The sequence below is a fragment of the Camelus bactrianus genome, chromosome 11 (assembly GCF_048773025.1).
Source record: "Camelus bactrianus isolate YW-2024 breed Bactrian camel chromosome 11, ASM4877302v1, whole genome shotgun sequence".
Taxonomy (NCBI): domain Eukaryota; kingdom Metazoa; phylum Chordata; class Mammalia; order Artiodactyla; family Camelidae; genus Camelus; species Camelus bactrianus.
This window is the reverse complement of record NC_133549.1, coordinates 43,292,003-43,315,536: the sequence shown is the minus strand read 5'-3', so window position 1 is coordinate 43,315,536 and position 23,534 is coordinate 43,292,003. Positions and strand designations below refer to the sequence as shown.

The window sequence follows — 23,534 nt, the reverse complement described above, 5'->3', positions numbered from 1 at the left end:
CCAACATTTGTTATTTGTGTCCATGCTGGCAGGTGTGACATGGTATCTCTTTGTGATTTTGATTTGCGCTTCTCTGATGCTGGCAATGTTGAGCAAATTTTCATGTTCCTGCTGGCCATCTGTATTTCCTTTTTTGGAGAGATGTCTATTCAGTTCCTCTGCCCATATTTTAAATGTGTTGTTTGTTTGCTTTTTAATTGAAGTACAGTTGATTTAAAATGTTGTATTAGTTTCTGGTGTACAGCATGGTTGGACTTGGAGGGCATTATGCTAAGTGAAATAAGACAGAGAAAGACAAATACTGTAAGATATCACTTAAACACGTGGAATCTAAAAAAAATACAAAAACTGGTGAATATAATAGAAAAGAAACAGACTCACAGATGTAGAGAAGGAACTAGTGGTTACCAGAGGGGAGTGGGGAGGGGGGAGGAGCGAGATGGAGGTGGAGGATTAAGAGGTACAAACTATCAGGTATAAAATAAGCTACAAAGATGTATTATACATCATGGGGAATATAGCCAATATTTTATAATAACTACAAATGGAGTATAACCTTTAAAAATTGTGATTCATTATATTGTATACCTGTGACATATAATACTGTACATCAACTATACTTCAATTTAAATTAAAAACTCATTAAAAAAAAACCATAGTGTTAAATAATTCATAATTTTTATGAAGAATGCACATACCGTTCATCTATAGTTAAGAAGAAATACACGTATTGATATTACTTCATGTTAGGAACTTTTTTTAACGTTTTTTTATTGAGCTATAGTCATTTTACAATGTTGTGTCAAATTCCAGTGTAGAGCACAATTTTTCAGTTATACATGAACATACATACATTCATTGTCACATTCTTTTTTTGCTGTGAGCTACCACAAGACCTTGTATATATTTCCCTGTGTTATACAATATAATCTTGTTTATCTATGCGGCATATGCCTGTCAGTATCTACAGATTTTGAAATCCCAGTCTATCCCTTCCCACTCCCCACCCCCTTGGCAGCCACAAGTTTGTATTCTATGTCTGTGAGTCTGTTTCTGTTTTGTATTTATGTTCTTTTTTTTTTTAGATTCCACATATGAGCGATCTCATGTGGTATTTTTCTTTCTCTTTTTGGCTTACTTCACTTAGAATGACAGTCTCCAGGAACATCCATGTTGCCGCAAATGGCGTTTTCATTTTTTATGGCTGAATAGTATTCCATTGTATAAATATAGTATTCCATTGTATAAATATACCACATCTTCTTTATCCAGTCATCTGTCGATGGACATTTAGGCTGTTTCCATGTCTTGGCTATTTATTGTAAATAGTGCTGCTATGAACATTGGGGTGCAGGTGTCTTTTTGAAGTAGGGTTCCTTCTGGATATATGCCCAGGAGTGGGATTCCTGGATCATATGGTAAGTCTATTCCTAGTCTTTTGAGGAATCTCCATACTGTTTTCCACAGTGGCTGCACCAAACAGGAACATTTATTTTTAATCCTCATTTTTTACCAAATATTTATTGATTGCCATCCATATGCCAGGAGTGGTGCTGGGCATTAGGATGTAACAATGATAAGGCATTTCTTGCTTTCAAGGAGCTCAAGGTATAATTGAAAGACAAGCTAACAGTTTGGTATGGCAGCAGGGAGTGGAAAATACCTAATTCACATTTACTCAAAGAATACACACACACACACACACACACACACACACATATTATATATATATATATATATATATATTTTTGAAATCTATAACATGCAGCAGGCATTCAGAGATCATTTAAGGCTACATCTCAGAAGGAATAGTCCTAAACTGTCCTTGGCAAGTAGGTCTTCAAATGGCAATGGAGAGTCTTCGGTTTGGATTCATTATAGAACAGGCATAGTGTAATCCTAGACAAGGCTAGATCCCTGAAAACTTCTTGATCAGTTTTGTTGACCCACTAGTGTTCCTCTGTCTTTTCACTCCTTCCATGGCTCAACTATGTCTTTTGGAGAAGCTTTTGAAGAGAACAGAGTGTAGTTAGGACTTCTCACCTCCAAAACATCAGCTGATTGATGAAGTTATTCCTAATATTTGTCTTTCCTAGAGGATTGTCAAATATGTTAACACAGAGAGCATTAAACACTGGTATATTCATATTGTCATAAGGCAGTTATGAGCACAAACAGTGGAGTTAAATTATTAATTAGATTAGAATCAGGCATATTCTGGATCTTTGGCCTTCAACATACTATTTAACACCCCGTACCTCATTTTCTCATCTAGAATTAGACTGGCAATGATCCCACTTTGTAGCATTGTTGGAAGGCTTGAATGAAGGTGTTACTATTTTGAATGTCATCAAGTAAGCATCATAAGATCTGGTAAGTGGCCAAAATAGTATCATAAAGTTCAAATATTAAAGTTCATATGCTTTGCTCAAATAAGAAGCATCTCAGATCCTTACTTAGAAGCCCTTTTTATTCTTATTTTGTATAAATTTGCACACACTGGAATTTATAGTACCCATTAGATGCAAAGAAATAAAAATGCTTAGAGTGGCAAGAAGTGACCAGTGGTGAAGAGACAAACAATAAAAATCATGTACTTTGCCTAAAACTAGTTAAACTGAGGTTGTAATATAGTTGTGTTGTGTGTGGGGTGAGAGCAGCCTTTCACAATGTGTCACTTAATACATGGCCAGCTTAGCAGTTTGAATAGTATTCCATTGTATAAATATACCACATTTTCCTTATCCAGTCATCTGCTGATGGACATTTAGGCTGTTTCCATGTCTTGGCTATTGTAATAGTGCTACTATGAACATTGGGGTGCAGGTGTCTTATCTTTAATGAATCTGTTTCCTGCATACAAACCTTTGAGTAAGGGCCTCTAAATGAAAGTCTACCTAGTTTAAAACCTTTTCTCTCTTCAGTCCAGGAATGTTAAAGAGAAGGCTTACTCTCTTTGACTATAGATACTAATGTCACAAATTATTGTCTTTATTCTCTTAATTTAAATTACAGTGTATATTTTGTAAACCTGGTTTGAATAGAAGTAAGAATAAACCTCCAAGTGGATGTAGAAATTATTTTGTATTTTCAGGTGTGAAATATGTCATTGTATTAACTATTGCGAGTGCATTTACGGAAGGATGCATTAAGAAAACTACAGCAGAATCAGTTGTGGTTCATTAGCAGATTTTATAGTTTTTAAAATATGAAACCATTTCTCTGCTGTCCAAGTATTATTTTTCATGTTACATTATATCACACAGAAGTGCCTTTTTGTTGTATTTGGGTCAAGTTTGTTGCCATTTTTTTTTTTTAAATGAAGCTCTTTTGTAGAGGGAGGACATTTGTTAGTTTCATATTTGCAGAAATGTGCTTGATTGACACTGGGAGGAACTTGAAAGTATGGAAAGATTGAGTATATTCCTAATTTTATTGTTTTGCTAAAGAGTTTGGTCAGGTGTTACAGTCTTCTGATTTTTTACTCATGTTTTACTTATCCTTTTATCTTGTTCTACAACCAAAATTCCAAATCATTTGAAATAGAGATTATTTGCTATCCCTGCTGTGAAAATTTCTAACATTGAATATGCTTTTTTAGAACATTTTTTCAGTCAAGCAAGTAAAGCAACTTAGTGAATAAATTGACGTTAAATTATAAGAATCATAATTTTTTAATTAAAAAGAAATAGAATAGATTTTAAAAAATAAAAGTGCAGATAGTACGGGTAAGTAGGTATTTTATAGAACTTTTTTGAATCACATATATGTGTGTGGATCTATATGTACTGTGTCATGATGTGAAATGTTTTTAACTGTAGTGCAGAAAAAAATTTGAAAAGACTGTCTTAGAATGTCTTAATAGCAGTAATCTGTGCTTATAGCAGCTCAGTCTCATTCACAAAGCTTTTTAAAAAATATAAAAAGACCTAGAAGCATATACAGCAAAATGTTTATAGTGCTTGTCTCTGTAAGGTAAGAACACAGATTTTTTTTTTTCATTTTTTAGGTTTATTGTATAATGCTTTTGTATTAAGGAAAAAAAAACCTTCCTTTTTTCAGTTAGTTTTATACCTCATTAAATTTTTTCCTAAAACTAGATTTCCCTTCAAATATAGGCCTTTGAGCCATCTATTATCCCATTTTTTTCTACTTGGAGACTTCAGCCTATAGTGACTAAGAAAAAGAACTTTGTAATCTAGTTTTGTCATCAGAACACTGCATATTCTCTAAAAGTTTATAAATGAATATTTCCTGCTACATTCACAAGATTTCCCAGTACTCCAAAATCTATGTATATATATACTTGGCTGTTGCTAAAGAAGCAAAATTTATTTGTTTGTGTTCCTTAGACTGAATTCAAATGACTGAAGAACAGGTTTTGTATAGGCTTGAAAGAATCCTGAACTTTGCTAAGGCAGAAATAACTTTAAAGAAAGATGTTGAATATGTGAACTCGATTTATATATAAAATATTGAGGCTGAAGGTGCTTTAACTGCCCTGAGGTGAATAATTGAGCAATTCAGAATATCATATTCTAGGGGGGAGGGTATAGCTCAAGTGGCAGAGAGCACACTCAGCACACAAGAGGTCCTGGATTCAAGCCCTAGTACCTCCTCCAAACAGAAATTACCTAATTACCTCCCCTTCATTAGAAAAAAAAAAACCAGAATATCATATTCTATTTAATACTTTCTTTGTGTTTCTAATATGACAAAGCAGGTATTGGTAGAATTTCTAATCTTATAATTGCTAACTTTTTGTTATAGGATTTAAAAATTATTGTAAATATGCTTTTTTTTTTTTACAGTTAACCCCCCCATCCTCTAGTGCGTCATCAGTTTCTCCCTTCCTATTGGATCATTCTTCCTTACCTCATTCCAGTGAGGTATTTATCTCCCCAACTCCACTGAAAACATTCCAGTGTCACTAACAACCTCTATCCTGCCAAATCCAGTAGAAAATTTTCAGTTCTTACTACTTGACTTTTCAACATTTAATGCAAATGATTATGTTTGCCTTTTAAAAATATTTCCTCCACTTGGCTTCTGGGATACAGCATGCTTCTGTTTTCTTCCTATTTTCTTCCTCCGTCTCCTTTGCTTGGCCACATCTCTTCTTGACCTCTAAAGTTGTAGTTCCCCCATGGCCCCAATTCCCCTGGCCTTCTCTGTCACTCCCTAAGTAGTGGTATTCCTGCTCCTTGGCTTGAATCTTTATGGTGATGACTTCAGATTTTTATCTCCGCTTCGTACACCTCCCCTGAGCTTCAGGCTTACATTTCCAGTTGCTTCTTTAACCACTGTACAATGTCCAACAGGCATTCAAATTTAAAATGTCCAAGTCACAGCTCTTAATTCCTCTTTTCTTATTTCCTTCCCCAGTCTTTCCTACCTTAGTAAATTTAACTGTCATCAGCCAGGTTGATCAGACCAAAACTCTTAAAATGACTCCTCTCTTTCTGTCATATCCCATGGAACCACACCACCACATTTTTGTTAGCTATACCTTCACAGTATATCATTAATCCAACAATTTCTTGTAACCTCCTCTGTTACTACCCTACACATGCTGCATGTCTATTTTTAGACTTAAAACTTGTAGATTTTCCTCCTATTCTTACCACTTATTGTCAGTTCCTCACATTTTTACTAGAATGATCTTTAGCAAAGGTAAGTCAGATTATGTCATTCTCTTGATGAAACCTTCCAGTGATTTCCCAACACATTCAGAGACCTTGTCTTGGCCTGCAAGTCCCTATTTGTTCTGGCCCTTAGCTGTCTTGCTGACTTCTGTGCCCCTTTTTACTCTACTGCTACTACACTTGTTACTACTGGAACATTTCAAGCTTGTTTTGCCTCAGCTTTTGCACTTGCTCTTCTTTTTTCCCCTAGAATTCTGTTTTCTTCAGATGATTTATGTGACACACTGACTCAACTCAGGTTCATTGCTGTGTTCCCAGTGCCTAAGACGGACTTGGCACATACTGGGCATTCAATAAATGTGGAATGAATGGGGCCTCATATCTCAACTGGGGGTTGGGAGAGCTTCACCTATTGAGAAGTCTCACTAGAGATGATTTAATATTTATTTAGAGTCAAATGTAGTGCTATGAGACAAAAAGACACTACCCTAAACTGAGGGAACTTAACTGTTTAGCAGAGAGCCAGACATGCAAACACATAATGTAAAACAGTATGATAATGGTTTTAATAAAGATATTTTAAAGGTATATATAGTAGGAACTTATGGATAAGACCATATCGGGAAGTCAGGGATGAAGTTATAGAGGAGGTAACCTTTAAGGTGAGATTTGAAGGACAGATAGGAGACTATCAGGCAGGCATCTGACTGAGAAAATAATATGTCTTAAATCACAGAGGTGTGAGAATGCAGCTGGGCATGTTTCTAATACCAACAGAAGTTGGAATTGATGGACTGTAAGTCTGATATTAGGAGTGGCTAGAGATGAGACTGGGCAGATAGGCAGTTTTAGGGTGGCAGTAGAGCTAGATCATGTAGGGCCAAATCAGCTATGTAAGATACTTTAAAGTTTGTATGTGATTAAAGAGCCACTGAAGAATTTTGAACAAGGAAATGACCAAATCTGATTTGTATTTTAGAAAAATCAGTGGAAGCAGTGTAGAAGTAGAATGAAACAGAGCTTGGTAATTGATTGACATGTCAGAGATAATGACTAAGGTTTCTGGCTTGAACAACTGGGTTTAATTTTAAATTCACTAGTAGCCACTTTTAAAAATATAAAAATAAATGAGGTTAATTTTAATGTGTTTTATTTAACCCATTATATCCAAAATAGTATCACTTAACATGTGATCAATATAAAAATATTAATGAGACTTCTGCTTTTTATTTTCTATACCAAGTCCTTGAAATTCAGGGATATTTTCCAGACACAGCACATCTTAATTTAGACTGGCCACTTTTCAAGTGATCAGTAGCTACATGTGGTTAGTGACTAGTATATTGGACAGTGTAGTTCTGGATTATTCTTAGACCACAAAGTAGAGGTTACTCAGCATTCTGCACCATTTGTGAGGATATCTGTCCAACATCAAGTGATTTCTCTGCTGTTTTATTATCTTGTGAAATACATTAAAGCGGTTGCCTTTTTCTCAATTCATCATTTTCCTGCTTGTAGTAATTTTGCCCAATAAAGTTCTGTTTGTCAGTTTTCATTGCCTTTACTTTCTCCTACACCTGTTTACAGTAATGGCCTCTTAAACTAAAGCAATAGCATATCTTTAAATTTTAGTGATTTTGTTTTTAATTACAAATATAACTACATTTATTGTAACAAATTAAAAAAATACTGAGGTATATGTATAAAAAGATAGTAATTGTTAATTCTTTTCCCTCTTATTTTCTGCTCTCCCAGATGTAACCACTGTTAACAGTTTAGATAATAGCCTTTCTCCCCTTAAGAATATATATTTATGAGAAATTTTTATTAAGTGAGAAAATTGGTACTTTGAAAATATGTCTTAAAGTGGATCTATTTAAAATGGAGACTAAAGTTTCATAGTTATTAATGAAAAAAATTGTTAGGGACAATTTTCTAACATGAAAATGTTTATTTTTACCACATATTTAATAAAATTTGGGTTGTAATTACAGTTGTGCTAATTCTTAGAATTAACTAAGAATGATATAAGTACTTTCTTGGTATAATTTTTTCGCTAGAATTGTGTGATAATCTGATAGCGTTCTTTACTTTGTTTCATTTTCTTAGAATTTATCAAGTAGACAAGACTAAAGCTTCAATTTTACCAATACTCTTGAGAGCTTTAGCAATTTCTCAAGAGACTTTTCTTAATCCATTGACATTTTTTTTCTTGGTTCCTGTTCTGTCATCATCCTTGTTGGATTTTCCATTCTTCACTTGTTCACTGGTTTGATTCTGCCAGATCTTCATTCTCTAAGGGTTTTGCTGTAAGATGAGTACTTCCTTCAATATTATTTTCATAGACTTCATGAAATCCTGTATTCTTTTCAGGATTTGTATTTTCACTTTACAATTGAGCTGCATTGTGTTTATTAGATGTTTACAACAATAGATTGTTGTGAGAGATTGATGGGCAAAGCCAGGGTACACAGTTGCAGTACATGTTAGTGACAAGAAGAAATGGATTTTCTAGGTGATCAAGGCACATTTTGAATATTGTTGTATCATAAGGACTTTTGATTCTCTGTGTAAACTTGTAACTTAAGGAAGTAAACTGCCTATTTAAATAATAACTGACTTTTATTGAGACTTTTAATATGACTGGCAAGTTTCTATCCATGCATCATTTAATTCATCTGTTCAGTGTGTCTATGAAATGCGTCTTTTGTCACCTTCATTTTATAATTTGAGTAATCTAAGGCTTAGAGTGGCAACTTTTGCCACGATAAAGTTAAGTAACTTGTCTAAGATAAGGGCTAGTCAAGTGTGGGACTGAGATTCTAACCTAGGAGCCACAGCCCATATTTGGTTGCAGACTTGTGCATACACACGCACGCACACACACACACACACACACACACACACACACACACTTTTGTGCAAAAAAAATGGATTGAATTCCAATTTTCTTTTTTCACTTAGTATTATGTTTTGGCTATCAACCCATTGTATGGGTAGACCATAATTTTAAGAAAGTTCCCCTATTTAGATTCTTTTTAGTTTTTGTTAATTTTTTGTTTTACTAATGTTGATGTTCTTGGTAACCAAGAGGCTTAGACTTTAATAGCCATGTGGAAAATAAGAGCAGAGGCATTGTACCTGAGAGAAATGAGTCAGAACTGAGTTCACCTCCTAATGCCCTACCTAAATCTTAAGGTGTTACACACTCATTCAAAGGGCAGATTAGGGAAAAAAAATTACTCAGTTACAGAAAGAAAATAAGGAAGGTTATCTGTTTCCACCTGGGTTCTTAGTGAAGGTGGAAAGTTTCCTGAGATTGTGTAGCTGCTGTTGCATTCTCATTTGCATTTGTGTTTTCATATTTATACTTACTGCATGGTTCAGAAAACTTCAGACTTAAAAATTAACATTCATACAGAACCACTCCATGAGGAATACTTGTATAGTCTGGCTGTGTGGAATTCCCATTGGTAAAGCCCCAACTGATGTTGAGAGCTCACTACCCAAAATTAAAAAAAAAAAAAAAAAAAAGATTAACAAAAGTCAGCGACACAAGAGAATAAAATCCTCAGGAACTTCAGAAAGTAGAACTGTTAAATAATAAATATTTAATATGAATGGTAATAAAAATTAAAACTAATTATAAAATTAATTTAAAAGTAAATGCCACTATTGTAATTATAAGCAGTAAATAATAAAATAGAAATGTTAAAAATGGTTAAAGATAAAAGAAGATAACAAAATAAGAACAACAACAAAACTATTAAAAAACATAAGACCATGGACTTGAGAGGTAGGGTGGGGGATAAATAGGACTTCTATAATAAAACTTTAGTCATTAAAATTAAGAAACTGATTGGATAGGATAAAATGTAGAATACGCAAATGTGACGAGAAAGCTAATAATGTAGAAGATAGTTCTGAAGATACTGCCCTGAATAAATAGAACCAGTAAAATACTCATTCAAAAGCACAGTGTTGTCCTAGTAGAAATATAATACTAAATGCAAACTTAAACACTTAGTAGACACTTGAGAACAATGAAAGAGACAAAAACTAAGAGTATGGAAGGGATTGTGAAATAAAAGCTTTGTATAGTTGTCTAGGAGACAGATACAAATAATGATTAACTTAGATATTTAGACAAGTATTCATGTTAAGATGCTAAAAATAGGAATAGAATATAACTCTTTCTGAGCAGTAGGAAAATAACCAGGAAGAAATAAATCAACTTGGAAGAAAGCAGGAAAAGAAGAAAATTTCAAAAAGTAGGATAAATGGAAAGGAAGCACAAAATAAAAAAGGTAGAAATACTACTAGATGTATCTATAATCACAATAAATGTGAATGGACTAAACTTGACAGTTAAAAGACTGACATCGAAAGAATGAGGAAAGAATTCACAGTTTGGTTGTATACTGTTTGCAAGAGACACATTTGAAACACAATGACACAGAAAGGCTGAAAGTAAGAGGATAAGAAAAGATAACCTAACCAAATGAAAGTTGCTATAGCTGTATTACTTGTAGACAAAATAGATTTTAGGGTCCTTCCCAAAAAAACTCATCAGTAAATGGGATCACCACACAATGGTAAAAGTAAGTTTACCAGGAAGATAGAACAGTCTTAAGTATAAGTATCTGATAACATTTCTTTGAAAAATTAATATATAAAATTGGAGAAATCAAGAAATCCACAAACACAGAAGGCATTTTACTGATACTTTTCAGTGATTAATTAAGCAGACAGTAAGTAGTATGATTTGAGCAAAATAAACTTGATTTAATGCATATATACACAGAACCTGAAAATTTAACTGCTATACATTGTTTTTAGGCACAGATGAGAGAGTTACTAAAATTGACCATTTATTAGACCATAAAACAAAATCGACAAATTTTGAAGAGTTCATCTCACTCAAACCACAGTGTAATTAAGTTGGAAATCAATTTAAAAATGAATTTAAAAATATGTATACATTTGGCAGACACGTCTAAATAACTTAGAGGTGAAAAAAGCAGGAAATAGAATTTATTACAGGAAAAACTTGTGAGATCTGAAAGGGATTAGACAGTGACCAACCAAGTAGCAGTGAATTCTTGTAGTGCCCATATTAAAATACTATTTTTCACTAAAATGAACTGGGGCTTCTTGAAAAAAGTGGCTGATTTTCCAGCTCTGGGTAAGTTCTAGTATGACAAGTTATCATACTAGAAAGCAGGAAACTATCAAAGACATCTTTGGCTTCTGTGAAAAGGACCTTGAAGGGACTGCCATTGGCTAACAGTAGTGTGAGCTTCAAGAATAATAATTATTGCAATGGATTGAAACAAAATAAGTGAAAATCTAGGAAGTTTTTTTGTTTTGTTAAAATCAGCAACGACAGAATGTTGGTCATAGAACCACTTCATTCAGAAACTGGTAAATGAATAATCAAATAATCCATCTTTTTGATATAAACTGAACCTCAGAATCACAGAATAGTTGATGGAAAGTTCACTATAAAAGAATTCCAGCTAATAGATGCACAGTGAATGCCTTAATTAGAATGTCATCATTGCAAACCCTGGTGAAGTAGTATATCTTGACAGTATTCATCAAAGGCCATCAAAGGCTACTAAAACCATTGGGTGAAAGACTGATAGGGAGCTTTCTAGTGGATGGTTCAGGCTGATAGACAATACCTGAACTGAACTGATCAATGTGTAACATTACAAAAAGGAGATAATTAGACATTATTGCTCTCTAATGTGATGTGGTAGGAAGTTCACAGCACCATATATGACATATTCTTGCTATAAAAAAATTAAACCCCAATTCTATCAAGTCTCTAGGACTACCACCACTTTTTAGGAAGTACAGAGATTATATATAAGAACTTATTAAAGCTACGAGAATACAATCAGCAAACTCCAGAATGTGAGAAATTCTATAGGACATATAATCCAGTCTCTTTAACAAATGATTGGCGAGATAGGAAAACAAAAACAAAAACAGTGTGACAGGCACCTTAATGGACCAATGCAGTGTGCTGATCTTTTTGGATCCTGATTTTAACAAAACAATGTTCAAAACAAAAATATAAGACAGTTGGCAAAATTTGAGCACTGGCTATGTGATGATATAAGGAATTATTTCCTTTTTTTTTTTTTTAAGGTATGTATTGGTGTTACAATTTTGTTAAAAAAAAAGTCTTAATCTTTTAAAGATATATACTGAGGTATTTAAGGATGAAATGAAATATATTTGAGACTTGCTTAAAAATAATCCAGTGCAGGGGTGGGGGGGGATGATTTGAAGCTGACTGATGGATATTGGGGAGTTCATTATAATCTTTTCTCTTTTTATAAAGCTTTGAAAAATTTTTAATACAGAAGTAAAGATGGCAACAACAAAAAACTTTGGAATATAGCTAATTCAGTCATCAAGTCAAGAAATTAATCAAAGAAAAATAGAATAATCCTGAAGAAAATTGAAGGAAGATAATAATAAAAAGATGAGAGCAGAAATTAATGAGACAGAAAAATAAAAAGTAGAGAAGATCTATAAAACCAAAATCTGGTCTTTTGAAGGATTCATAGGTATCTGGCAGGACCGATAAAGCTCAAAAAGAAAGCAAGCAGAAATAAACAATATTAATAACCAAGAAAGAAGAAAGACGTAATGACAACTGTAGCCAAGATGTTTAATAACAGGAAAGTACTGTGAACAACTTTTATCAAATACATTAAAGAAGTTGGATCAAAAGGCAAATTTTCTAGAGAAATATATTTGCCCAACTGACTCAAGAGAAAAGAAAAACTTCAATAGATCTTTAACATTGAAGAAACTCACTTTAAAAACACCCTCACCAAAAATTAGCCATTCCCAGGCAATGCTACAGATGATTTCAACCAAACATTGAGGAATCTTATATATAAATCTTTATGTATACCAGCCTTAAACATGAATCTTTAGCTTATATAATGTGTCTTATAGTAATTTTGGTAACCCAGTTTTGTAATTCTCAATACTAGAAAGGAATATCATAGGCTGATCTTGCTCTAATATACATGCAAAACCCTCAGTAAAGTATTGGCAAGCCAGACAGTTGTACTGACATTGTATGTTCCATATTTTTCCATTGATTTGGAGGGCTACATTTGTTATATAGACATGGGTCCTTTTGGTGGTTGGGGTGACAATGTACTTGTGTGCTTTGACTGTCATGTTGAATTGAAAATCTAACTGTTGAATCTTGCATTCAGGATATTTACACTGGGCCTTTAATATATGCTTTACATAAATGTTTTCCTATTGCACAGTGTTTGGAAAGTGCTTGAAGGGGAATGTCAGGATCAGACCTCAAGATATACTTCATTTGAGACATTTCATTATTCTAAGGAATACTGCATAGTTCAGACAAATCTAAGTGGAAAATAGATATGAAATAAATACATTGTCTAAATATTTTCTTCAAAAAATGTTTTTGTCCTGTGCCTTCACATTTCTGTTTATTAACATATGTAAATTGATTGTGCCTTGCCTCTTTCCCAAAGGAATTTGAGATGGCTTTAAAAGGGTGAAGTAAATATTACCAGATATCTAGGATGAATTAATCATTGTGTTTGAACACTAAACTTAATTCTATGTTTTCTGGAAAAGAGAGGAAAGGGACTCATTATTCTATGTCTATTACAGGGACCATATAACTTTGAGAGAAGTGCTTTTTTCCCCTTCTTTTTATAAATGGGACATTGGATAAGATGATAGTTGCTTTCAACTTTGATTTGCAAAAGTTAGAAAGTGTTTTTCAGGTAGATGTTTCCTGTATTGACCAACTATGAAAGCTGAGATTTTAACATTGAATCTTAACATAGGGAATCTTAGCTTCTGTGGTGAGCTATCACACAGTTTAATTTTGCTCTCAGAAAATGCCAAAGATTGACTGAAAATGCCAAGGATTGACAGTAAATGTGAAAGGACTTGCAGAGCTGGAAAATCATCAGGTTTTGCAGCCAGCATAATACAGATTGCATCAGATTAGAATCATTAGTGGATGCAATCTAGGAGGAAATTTTGATGAGGAGCAGAATATTTGTGTGCTCTTAAAGTGTTGCTCCACAGATTGCTTAGTCGTTGCAAGGGAGAGAATACACAGTAACTACACAGCAGAGAAATTAGATAATACCTTGACCTGATGATCAAAGTTAAGATCACCATGGAAGGACAGATAAAAATCATGTGCCCTGAGAAGGACACATGACCACCTATGTACTGTTCTTACTGAAAATTTATCACCTCAGTCCAATCATGAGGAAACATCAGATTAACTCTTAAGTGAGGAATGTTCTGTTAAAAAATGGGTGGGAGGGAGAGTTAGTCTTTCAAAATGTCATTGTTATAAAAGACAATGAAAGGCTGTGGAAACGTTCTAGAATATAGGAGGCTAAAGAGTCATGATAAAACAAATGTATGACCTGTTTCTAAACTAGATCCAGTATTGGAGAGGGAAATGTGCTGTGAAGTACATTACTGGGTCAGCTGACAAATCTGGAATACTTATGTTAGATTTGATAAAAGTGTCAATGTTAAATTTACTGACATTGGTAACTGTTATAATTATGTAAGAGAATATGCCTATTTCCTGGATGTATGCTGTAAAGTATTTAGGGATTAAGGGCCGTGATGTCTGTAATTTGCCCTCAAGAGGTTCAGAAAAAGAATTGTGTGTGTGTGGAGAGAAAGAGAGGAGAGAGGGAACACACACATGATTGCAAAGGATACAGCAAATGGGGTGAAATGTTAACATAGTAGATAAATGTAGGTCAAGGATTGTAAATTACTTTTAAATTTGAAATTATTTCCAAATAAAAAGTTAGGACAAAATGTATGGTTTATTTATGATATTAAAGAGCTAACAAAGTGATAAAGCTTAGAGAATTTGTTTTTAGAAGAATGAGTAGTTACCATATCCATTCAGCAGTTCCTCTATATCTGATGTCTCACGTGAACCTTTGGTAAATACTGGATTGGATTAATTCATGGTTGAATTATCCAGTGAGTACCTTAAGTGCCAGTATGCTGAATTGTTGATTGAACAAGGATCCATATGTTTTAGATACCAAATGTAGACAAACAGCATTGACACTGTTATGAAAATCTAAAAGCTTGATTTGTTTTGTGCTGTTCATTCACTCATGAAGATAGGTCAGAGAGATACTTCAAGGAAGTTATTAATATTTTCACTCAAATTTGAATTTGAAATTGTAGAAGCAGTTGGACAGGTGCTCATTTATGATCACAGTGTTAGTATAGAAAAAAATGATTTGGCCTAAAATATTTTAAGGGAGTATATTTGCAGTTAACTGCCCACTGTTGTAAAGGAAATTGAATTTTTATCCCCATTAGAAAAATGTAATTTTGAATAGAATTGCATTCTGATGGCCATTCCAGGATAAATTAGCTGCAAAATATACCCCAAATAACTGAATCTCTCTTCTACTTAAAATTGGACTGATTAAAGCACTTAGAACATTGTGAAAAAGTTAAAACTGTATTGAAAGAGAAAGAAAATATCAAGTGCTATTAGTAACTCCTGGGAGGGAAATTTTTAATCCAAGATACATTTTAAAAATTGCCTATGATAGGCATCCTTTTTCCAGTGTTAAAGGCCTTTCGTGCCTATAGTTGCAAAAGAAATTCATTAGAACACAAGGCTTTAAATTAAATTATCATTGTCTTGAAAGTCCACAGGATAGGGATGCTCCTCTTTTGTGTGTCCCTATGAGTTATGAAAGAACTGTCACAGTGGGTTGTAGTGTATTGGAGCATTTCCTACTAGTGTAAGAGCTGACTTAAGAGTTTAGGAATTTTGCAAACTGATTATTAAACATATCCATTACTAAAAATTAAATTATATAGCTCATTATTAAATAAATGATACTTATAAAAATAAATATTTTAAATTCATCACTTCCTAATTATTTTACTACATTTTACTATGATCTGTGCTCTTGAAGTTATTTATGTATAGTGTCCTTTATGGTTAAAACACTGTATCACTAGTATACTACTGTGTATCTTTTCTCAATCCTGTTCAGTGATAACTCACTGGTAGCTTGAAATTAACCATGGTAGGAATATTTACATCACAGAGATCAGCAAATGCCATAAATCAGGGTTTGATTTGTTGCTTACTGATTGTTAAGACTTAAAGTGATGGAGAAACACTAATGCAGACTTTAAAAAGTACCATGTCTTTCGCTATTACATTGTGAAAAGCTAAAAAATATTTGAGGATATAGGATATATTCTTTCATTCAAAAATGATTATCCACTTGAGCAAAGAAGTTACTCACATTGGTGACATCATTGATGTAAATAAAAATACTAACCAGTACTACAAACTACACTTGGGAAGCTGGTTGCTAAACATTTACCAGCACAGTGCTGGTCATGACATAATTGAATTCACTGTTTTGATAGGAAATATATGGTAATATAAATTTATTTTACTGTTATTCAGCTTTTGAAATCACATCATGATAACATGTGGATATTAACTAAGGAAAAAAGAAAGGTTGAGTTTTAAAAATCATTGTAGCACAAAATAATTTTAAATTTGAACCCTTTGATATATGTCTATTGTGGATGACAAACAGAATCAGAATTAGAGTTTGAAGAACACTTAAAATTAATACAGACCAATCTACATTACAAATGGAAGTCATTTCTCCAGTGTATCAGTCCGTCATCTAGACTGTATTTAAATTATTCTAGAGACAGAGCTCATTTACCTGATAAGAACATTGGAGAACTCTAGAAGTAGAGTTCTTTTTTATATTGAGCTAAACTTTGTTTTCCTTTAGTTTCTACCAGTTGGTTCTGGTAACTGACTTCTGGAGAGATACAGAAGTAACCCACCCTGTAGAGCAACCAGCCCTTCAGGTATAAAGGTATCTGGGATGTTTCCATTTAGACCTTTTTGGGCAAGTTCCTTTAGTTCCTTTAACCATACCTTGTGTGGTATATTTTGTAGACTCTGTAATCTAAGATTGTGTTGCCTTTGTTAACATCCACATCATCAGTTTTTGGCTTTTATTGACTGTAGATGAAATAAAAGCCTTTAGATCTTTTTTTTTGGAGTGTGTGCAGATTATATGTTTTCATCTATGTTGTTTGTCTTTTTTAACCCAAAGCGGATCTTTGTATTTATTCATTCTTGATCTTCATATTGCTTTCAGCACAGCATTCCAGATTATAGAAATGAATTACATTGTAATTTCATCATTTTTGGTATTTAATCCTTTCAATTTTGTGTCAGATGCAGATTTGATAAATGCTCAATGTTTATTGTTTACATCCAAATTATTGTTTAAAATGTTGAATTTTAAAGGGCTGTGGGGACACAGTTCTCCTTTAAATAACCCTCTCTAAATTCACTTCTACCCAATATCATTACTTTTGGTAAGTCCACCTACCAGTTCTTAGTAGCCATATTTTACCATCTTAGAGTGCATCATGATGTATTGTGTCAGATGCTAACTGAGATCAAGATACACTATGTCTGTGACTCCCCCTCCAATGAAATATGCTTTACTAAAGTTCTATCTTTGAAAAGTAGGCATTTTTAAAGGATCCTGGCATGGCTAAATGTGAAGTCATATTCTTCCACAAATAGAAAGATAGAAAGAAAATCCATGAAGAATGGTATGCTCGATAATAATTAAGGCTTCCAAAGAGAAAAGGGACAAGTGCATCACTGGGGACACTTGATGATCAGGGCTATGGTATATACCTGGGCTGAAAAGAAAAATAGCCTATGCCATGAAAGTGGAGCTTCTTCACTGAGGAAGTATTCTGGTCAGCTGAAATTTTAGAGATCTGGAGAGTAGAATGAACAGAATTTGTTAGCCTTTCCCTCTTATTATCTTTTTCATTTGAAAGGTGTGTGGTGTAATATTAACAGTGGATGCGTCTGAGCATATATGGGTGTTTCTTTGCTATGTGTAGGACCTCCTTATTCTCTTTGCCCTGGGCAAACTAGTATCTACTTCACAGTATTATTCCGAAGATTTAAAGAATAACTCAGTGTGAAATTGTCTAGTACATTTCCCCGTATTTTGTAGACAGTAGATAAGGTTTTTTATCTTTGTTAGCTTTTTTCCCCTTTTTAAATTCCATTGACCAGCCATCGTAGAGGTTGTCAGAAAGTTACCAGCAAGTTGTCTCATCCTATTCCTTGGCTTCCACCTTCCTCTATCCTAACCTACCCAGACTAATTTTAATGCTACCAGAAGGAAGACAAATTTATAGTAGGTCACTTGATTAAATAGTGTTTGTAGAATGATGACTTTCTCTTTCCCACTACCTATTTCTTTCCTAAAAAATCGTAGTTCACAAGTAATGTCTTCTAGAAAGCAGTCCCTGACTAGTTGTCTCATTTTCTAGCCTACATTCAAGTTACTTCCATTCATACGTTACTTTAAAAAATCTTATTTATGTATATATATTTATGTTGAACAAATGTACTTCTGGAGGTACTCCTTGAATATATTCTTCAATATAAAATCTGAGCTCCTGTGTTTTATGAGTACCTGATCGCTTGCAGTCACTTTTCTAATTGGTTTTATTTTAGTTGAAGAAAAGGCTAGTTGTTAAAAAAGTAGAGAGGACTTGGGAGGTAGAGGAAAGTAGCTATATGGATAAAATTCATGGGCTCTTGAGTTATTTTGGAATTTACTTTCCTTAGCTGCTTACCTAATTGCATTAATTATTTTATGGCAGGCTTTACTTTCTTTTAACTTGAGGGTTTTTATAGATGGATTAGTAGGCCCTCTACCTAGTCTTTAAAAAATCTCTTGGTTCAATACACTGTAATTAGTATTTGGTAATTGAATCACTCTCTTTTCTTGCAGATTGAGGTGGTGCCATGCAGCAAGAAGCAGAGAGATGCAGAGCTCGAGTCAGAAGACCTGACATGGCGCTTTATGTACCCAAAGCTCGAAGGGGTGTAGTACTGCTCAAATCAGGTGATGAGGGAAAAAGCTGTGGTCCACATAAGTCCGTGGTGAAAGAACAAAAAGAATCTCTCTCCCAAAAGGAGATCTTTAGAGACAAACCTGGTGCTCAAAGACTAAGTATTAATCCTGATAAAAAGGAGCACAATCGTAGGGAAGGAAAGAAATCTTCAACAAAATTGAAAAAAGACACATGCCTTCAAGAAAGAAATAAAGATGGAGTTTGCCCATCTAAGAGAACCACAGAATCCAAAGGAGTATTATCCCAAGGACATCAGCAAAGAGTTCCAAATCCTGGGATTATACCTAGTGTACCTTTACAAAGACATTTTAAACCAAAGAAGGTAGAGTGTTTGGAGATTGAAACCACAGACGTGACCGGACATGAGGGGTTGCTTTTATCTCAGTCTTGTTCAGAAATCAGCAAGGCTCAGGTTCTAAACAAACCATTCCAAAACATGGAATTCTGTGATTTCAGTAGGCATGAACTAAGTGGGGAAACATCTGAAGACAGAGATTTGGAAAGCAGAATTGGAACTGATGCTAAGGTTGTGGAGATACTATCCCAGTTTCCTGGAGTTTTTAGTACTGTGTTGAAACCTCAGAGTATGACTGCACCAGTAAAACTAAGCTCTGATTCTGGAATTGCACATGGCATCCAAACATCAGGTGGTATGTTGAAGCTCAGCAATGGAGGCATCCCCACTGGTTCTGTTCCTGGAAGTTCAGATGGTATCACTGATCAAACTTGTATAGACTTTGAAGCTGAGAATGTTGCTGATAGAGGCAACAGTTCAGATTTCATCTTGGGTCAGAAAGGTATAGATTCCATTCCTGAGACTCTGGGTCACATTTCTCATCAGATGACTATAGTCAGCAAATCAGGGAGCGCAGATGGCAGTTTTGATCCAACAGTGATTAGAGAGTATGAGGAGAATGACAGCACTGCTGATGAGTTATTTGTGAAGCATGAACCTTCTGATACAGCTGTCCTTGCTCATGAAACATATTCAGATGATGGGTCTAAGAGTGTAGATGACATTACCAGTAAGGTATGTATGATGGACATTACACATACCATATCTGATCAAGTAACTGTAGGCAGCCCTTGTGTAGTTGCAGTTAGAGTAGCTGATGAGGCCTGTAGCGACACAAGTGTTTTTTCAAACTATTTAGAAATGAGTGCAGATACAGCCCCTCTTCATGTAGTTAAAAGTGAAAATGACACTGAAGATTCTAGCAACCTGACTGCTTGCTCAGATATTTATGCTGAGAGTATTTCATCTGGTTTCACAGAGTCAACAGGAAAGTCGATAGAGAGCTTGTCAGATTGTGCTTCCTCCTTACCTTTAAAGAAGATTGCTGGTAGTTATTGTAACACTTTTTTGGACTCTGAACAAAGTATGTTAAATGGGACAAAAGTACTCTCAGACGGTACCTTGGGCAGTGATCTAGATAGTACTGGTGATATATTGGAGGCATTGCGTGAACTAAAAACTGCTGAAGAGTTCAAAACAGAAGAGGAAGATGACTCAGAGAATATAGAATTTGGTGTATCCTTTCCTGATATAGAATCAGTATCTATGGAAACATCCCTGGAACCAAAAACAGTTGAAACTTCTCACGAAGAGGGAAGTACCACTACTGAGGAGAGCTGGGAGTCTATGTTTAATGATGATGGTGACTGCCTGGATCCACGTCTTCTACAGGAGGTATGTTTACTAGGAATTGCTTGATGCTTAGATCATTTATAGATTCATAGAACCTGGGGTTTTGGGGAGTAATTTTGATAGACATTTACGTATATTCACTCATACTATATTCAAGGTAAGAGATTGCAACAAACTAGTAGGATTATAGATTGAGAAAAGACTATCTGATAGATCTTTAAAAAATAAAACATAGCATTGATCTATATCTATAACAGCCAAATCCTGAGAGAGCTTAGTGAATTTAATAGATTTTGGCTATCTGTAGAGAAAATACAGAGGGAAACTTCTTCCAAAGGGCTTTTCTGTGTTGACAAGATGTATTTTATATCAGCCTACTTGAGGGAAGGAAAATAAATTATTATTATTCATATTTATCTTATTTTTCCAGCAGATGTTGGAATGTTATATATTATAGAGGGAAGGAAATAAGGGGGGAAGGTAGAATAAAGGAAGGTATGATTATTTAAGGAGTATATGCTGAGTTGAAGAATAAATTATTGTTAAGTACAGAAGTATGCTGGCCAGTTAGAGTTCATAAATACAAAGTGTTGGGTTTGAAGGCATCTTAGAACTTAGTTTACTTTTTAGATTTTCTTAATTTAGACATTCTCTCTCTATCCAGCATTTAAATTCCATACCATAAATAAGAATCGTTGGTTTTAAATAGTAGAATCATTCCCCCTTTTATTCTTTATAATAAGTGAATTCATATAATCTTTGCCTAAAAGGGGAAAAAATGATTTCCTGTAAAATCTCCAGTTTTGTAAATGAGGAAATTGAAAGTTAATGGTTATATCTTTAGGAAAGGTACAACCAGAATTTCAGTCTACTTTTGTCTCAATCCAATGTTTATGTTCTTTCTACCAGACCACTTCCTCACTTATGAAGTAGTTTTGTTTGAGTGATTCTAAAGAGCCTTTAAATGATGAGTCTTGTTTCTGAGAATTGAACCGGAAGTACAGAAAAATGGTCACAAGCATGTATAGAAGAGACACGTGAGACCGAAGAGGGCAGACCATTTGGGCAGAACTGACTTTCCAGTGCCAAGCATTTAATTCCTCCTTACTCTTAGGAGGTGTTTGCACACACGTTTATACCACAGTTAGTACTTCTTATGATCAAATCAGGAAATAATAGGTCTTAAACATTCCTTAGAAAGAAATACAGAGCAAGAAAGTATCTCCAAATTAACATCCACAAACCCCTTGAGATTGCAAAATTTTATACATATATGCAATTTTTAATAACTTTCATCAGATTCTCAAAGGTGATGATTTCCGAAGTATGGTCCCTGGGCCAGCAGCATGAGCATCACCTGGGAACTTGCTGGAAATACAAACTCTTTAGCCCAGCAGTCTGTATGTTTACAAGTTTTTCAAGTGGTTCTGATGCACATAAAGTGAGAACCACTGTTCAAAGGCAATACACAAACTTAAATGTGTATCAGAATGTGAGTATGGTAACTAGAGATGGCTGTCAGTCTATAGAGGTTTTAGACCCAAATAAGTTAAGACATACTAATAATATGGGAGGTTAGGTGAATATAGAGAAGTTATTAAGAATCCAAGCATTGGGAGAAGGCCTTAGTCTAAGGAAGAAAACGGTGTTTGCAGGAGTTGGCAGAGGGACTGCCTGCGGGGGTCGGAGAGCACAGGTGTGTTCATGAGAGAACGAACTGCTTCCTACGAAAGAAGGGCATGGGATACAGAGCCTTTTATACAGGATAGAACTCAATAAATATTTATTGAATGGATGTAGGCAGTAGGGCAGGGTTGCTCTCTGCCTTTTTAGGGTAGCCTCCAGGGGCTTTCAGAACATCATTGCTGCTGGAACTTGGATTCTGTGTGGTAGCTTATGGGCTATGGCTTCTATATTCAGGGAAGGGAGGTTCAGGTGTGCAACTCTGTTTTTCAGATCTTAACATTGTTTAGAATAGGTGCAAAAGAATTTAGGCAACTAAGTCTTTTGAGGAGCATAGTAATATAGCCAAAGAGGACAGTAGCATGACCTAAAGCTGGGAACGGCAGGAAAACGGAGTAGGTAGTGTTTTAAGCTGAAGACAGCCAGTGCCTGGATGTTGTGTTTCATTATCTTTGGAGGTGCTTGGTAGGGTGTGGGGTCTATGTTGAGGCATGAGGACGGATGAGAGCAAGAAAGAAGGAGTTGAACTGAGAGTGAAGGTAGTGAATCCAACTCCAAAGTATGGTCTCCTGTGCTTTGGGTTTTTGAAAATGTAATAATGATAGTATTATTAAAAGATGTCATAAATCCAATAACATTAATAGCTCTTTGGTGACTATTACTCCTAATTTATTATTTATATTGTTTCAAACGTATTTTATTAAAGGCTCAACCAGAGTGTCTGCCTACCTTGAAAACTTTCCAACCAAAGATTTTTGGCTCTTTTCCCAGCTGGGCTGTTTCTTTGTTGACAATGCCTAGCCATGGAGGTATGCCTAATACTTCTGATAGGCAGGGAGGCATGCTGTAGAGGAAGGTGTGGTAGCCACTGGCATGTGAAGCAGTTTCCTGCAACATTTGAACATCTGAAACTGCTGGAGAGAGGAGTAGAGAACATAGGTAGGTCATTGTTGAGCTCCCAGAACTGCAACTCTTGATGAGTTTCCAAAGATCACACAATCTCCTAAAGCTGTGGTATGGGGTCCCCAAAGATTGAAGTTGATAATTGATAAAGAAAAGGATGTTGACGTGACTTCTTTTAACCCTGTGAGATCTTGGTATAAGAACAGGAATTACTGTTGTCTAGATAAAACTTCTCTTGCTGCCTCCTGTACTGATCAGCAAATCTATTGGTACAAGAGTTAGGAAGATACCAGCAACATAATACTGATGTTGATAGGCCCTTGCATCTGGTCCCTTCACTGGCCATTTCTGGCCTTGATTAGTGTTTTTGGATAGGGGTAAATATTTAGGTAGGAGTTTCTTTCTGTTCTAGAAGGTACTAACAATGTAGAACTATGGAAAAGAGAAAAAGGAATGCCGTTCATTCCCAGATCATCTTCCTTCTGTGTGTTCCTATTCACATTTGTACAATGTTATCTCTCCACCTAGTCTTTCTAGTTGTGCTGGGAAAAGGAGGAAATCCAGATATGTCTCCCTGCTTTCTCAGTCTTCCTCTTGACTATAATTTTAATATACTACACTGTTTGCAC

General features: G+C 34.7%; 1 protein-coding gene across 10 annotated transcripts in view; it reads left to right on the top strand.

The window, feature by feature from the left end:
* The window catches only part of R3HCC1L (R3H domain and coiled-coil containing 1 like), an 80,024-nt gene that overhangs the window by 35,887 nt on the left and 20,603 nt on the right, over positions 1–23,534 (top strand). For all 10 annotated transcript variants that reach the window (XM_010971084.3, XM_045507545.2, XM_045507544.2 and 7 more), the window contains one exon: positions 18,548–20,361. In XM_010971084.3, coding sequence (XP_010969386.1) covers positions 18,562–20,361 — 1,800 coding nt within the window. In that variant the 5' untranslated portion in view covers positions 18,548–18,561. The remainder of the gene's footprint in view (positions 1–18,547; positions 20,362–23,534) is intronic.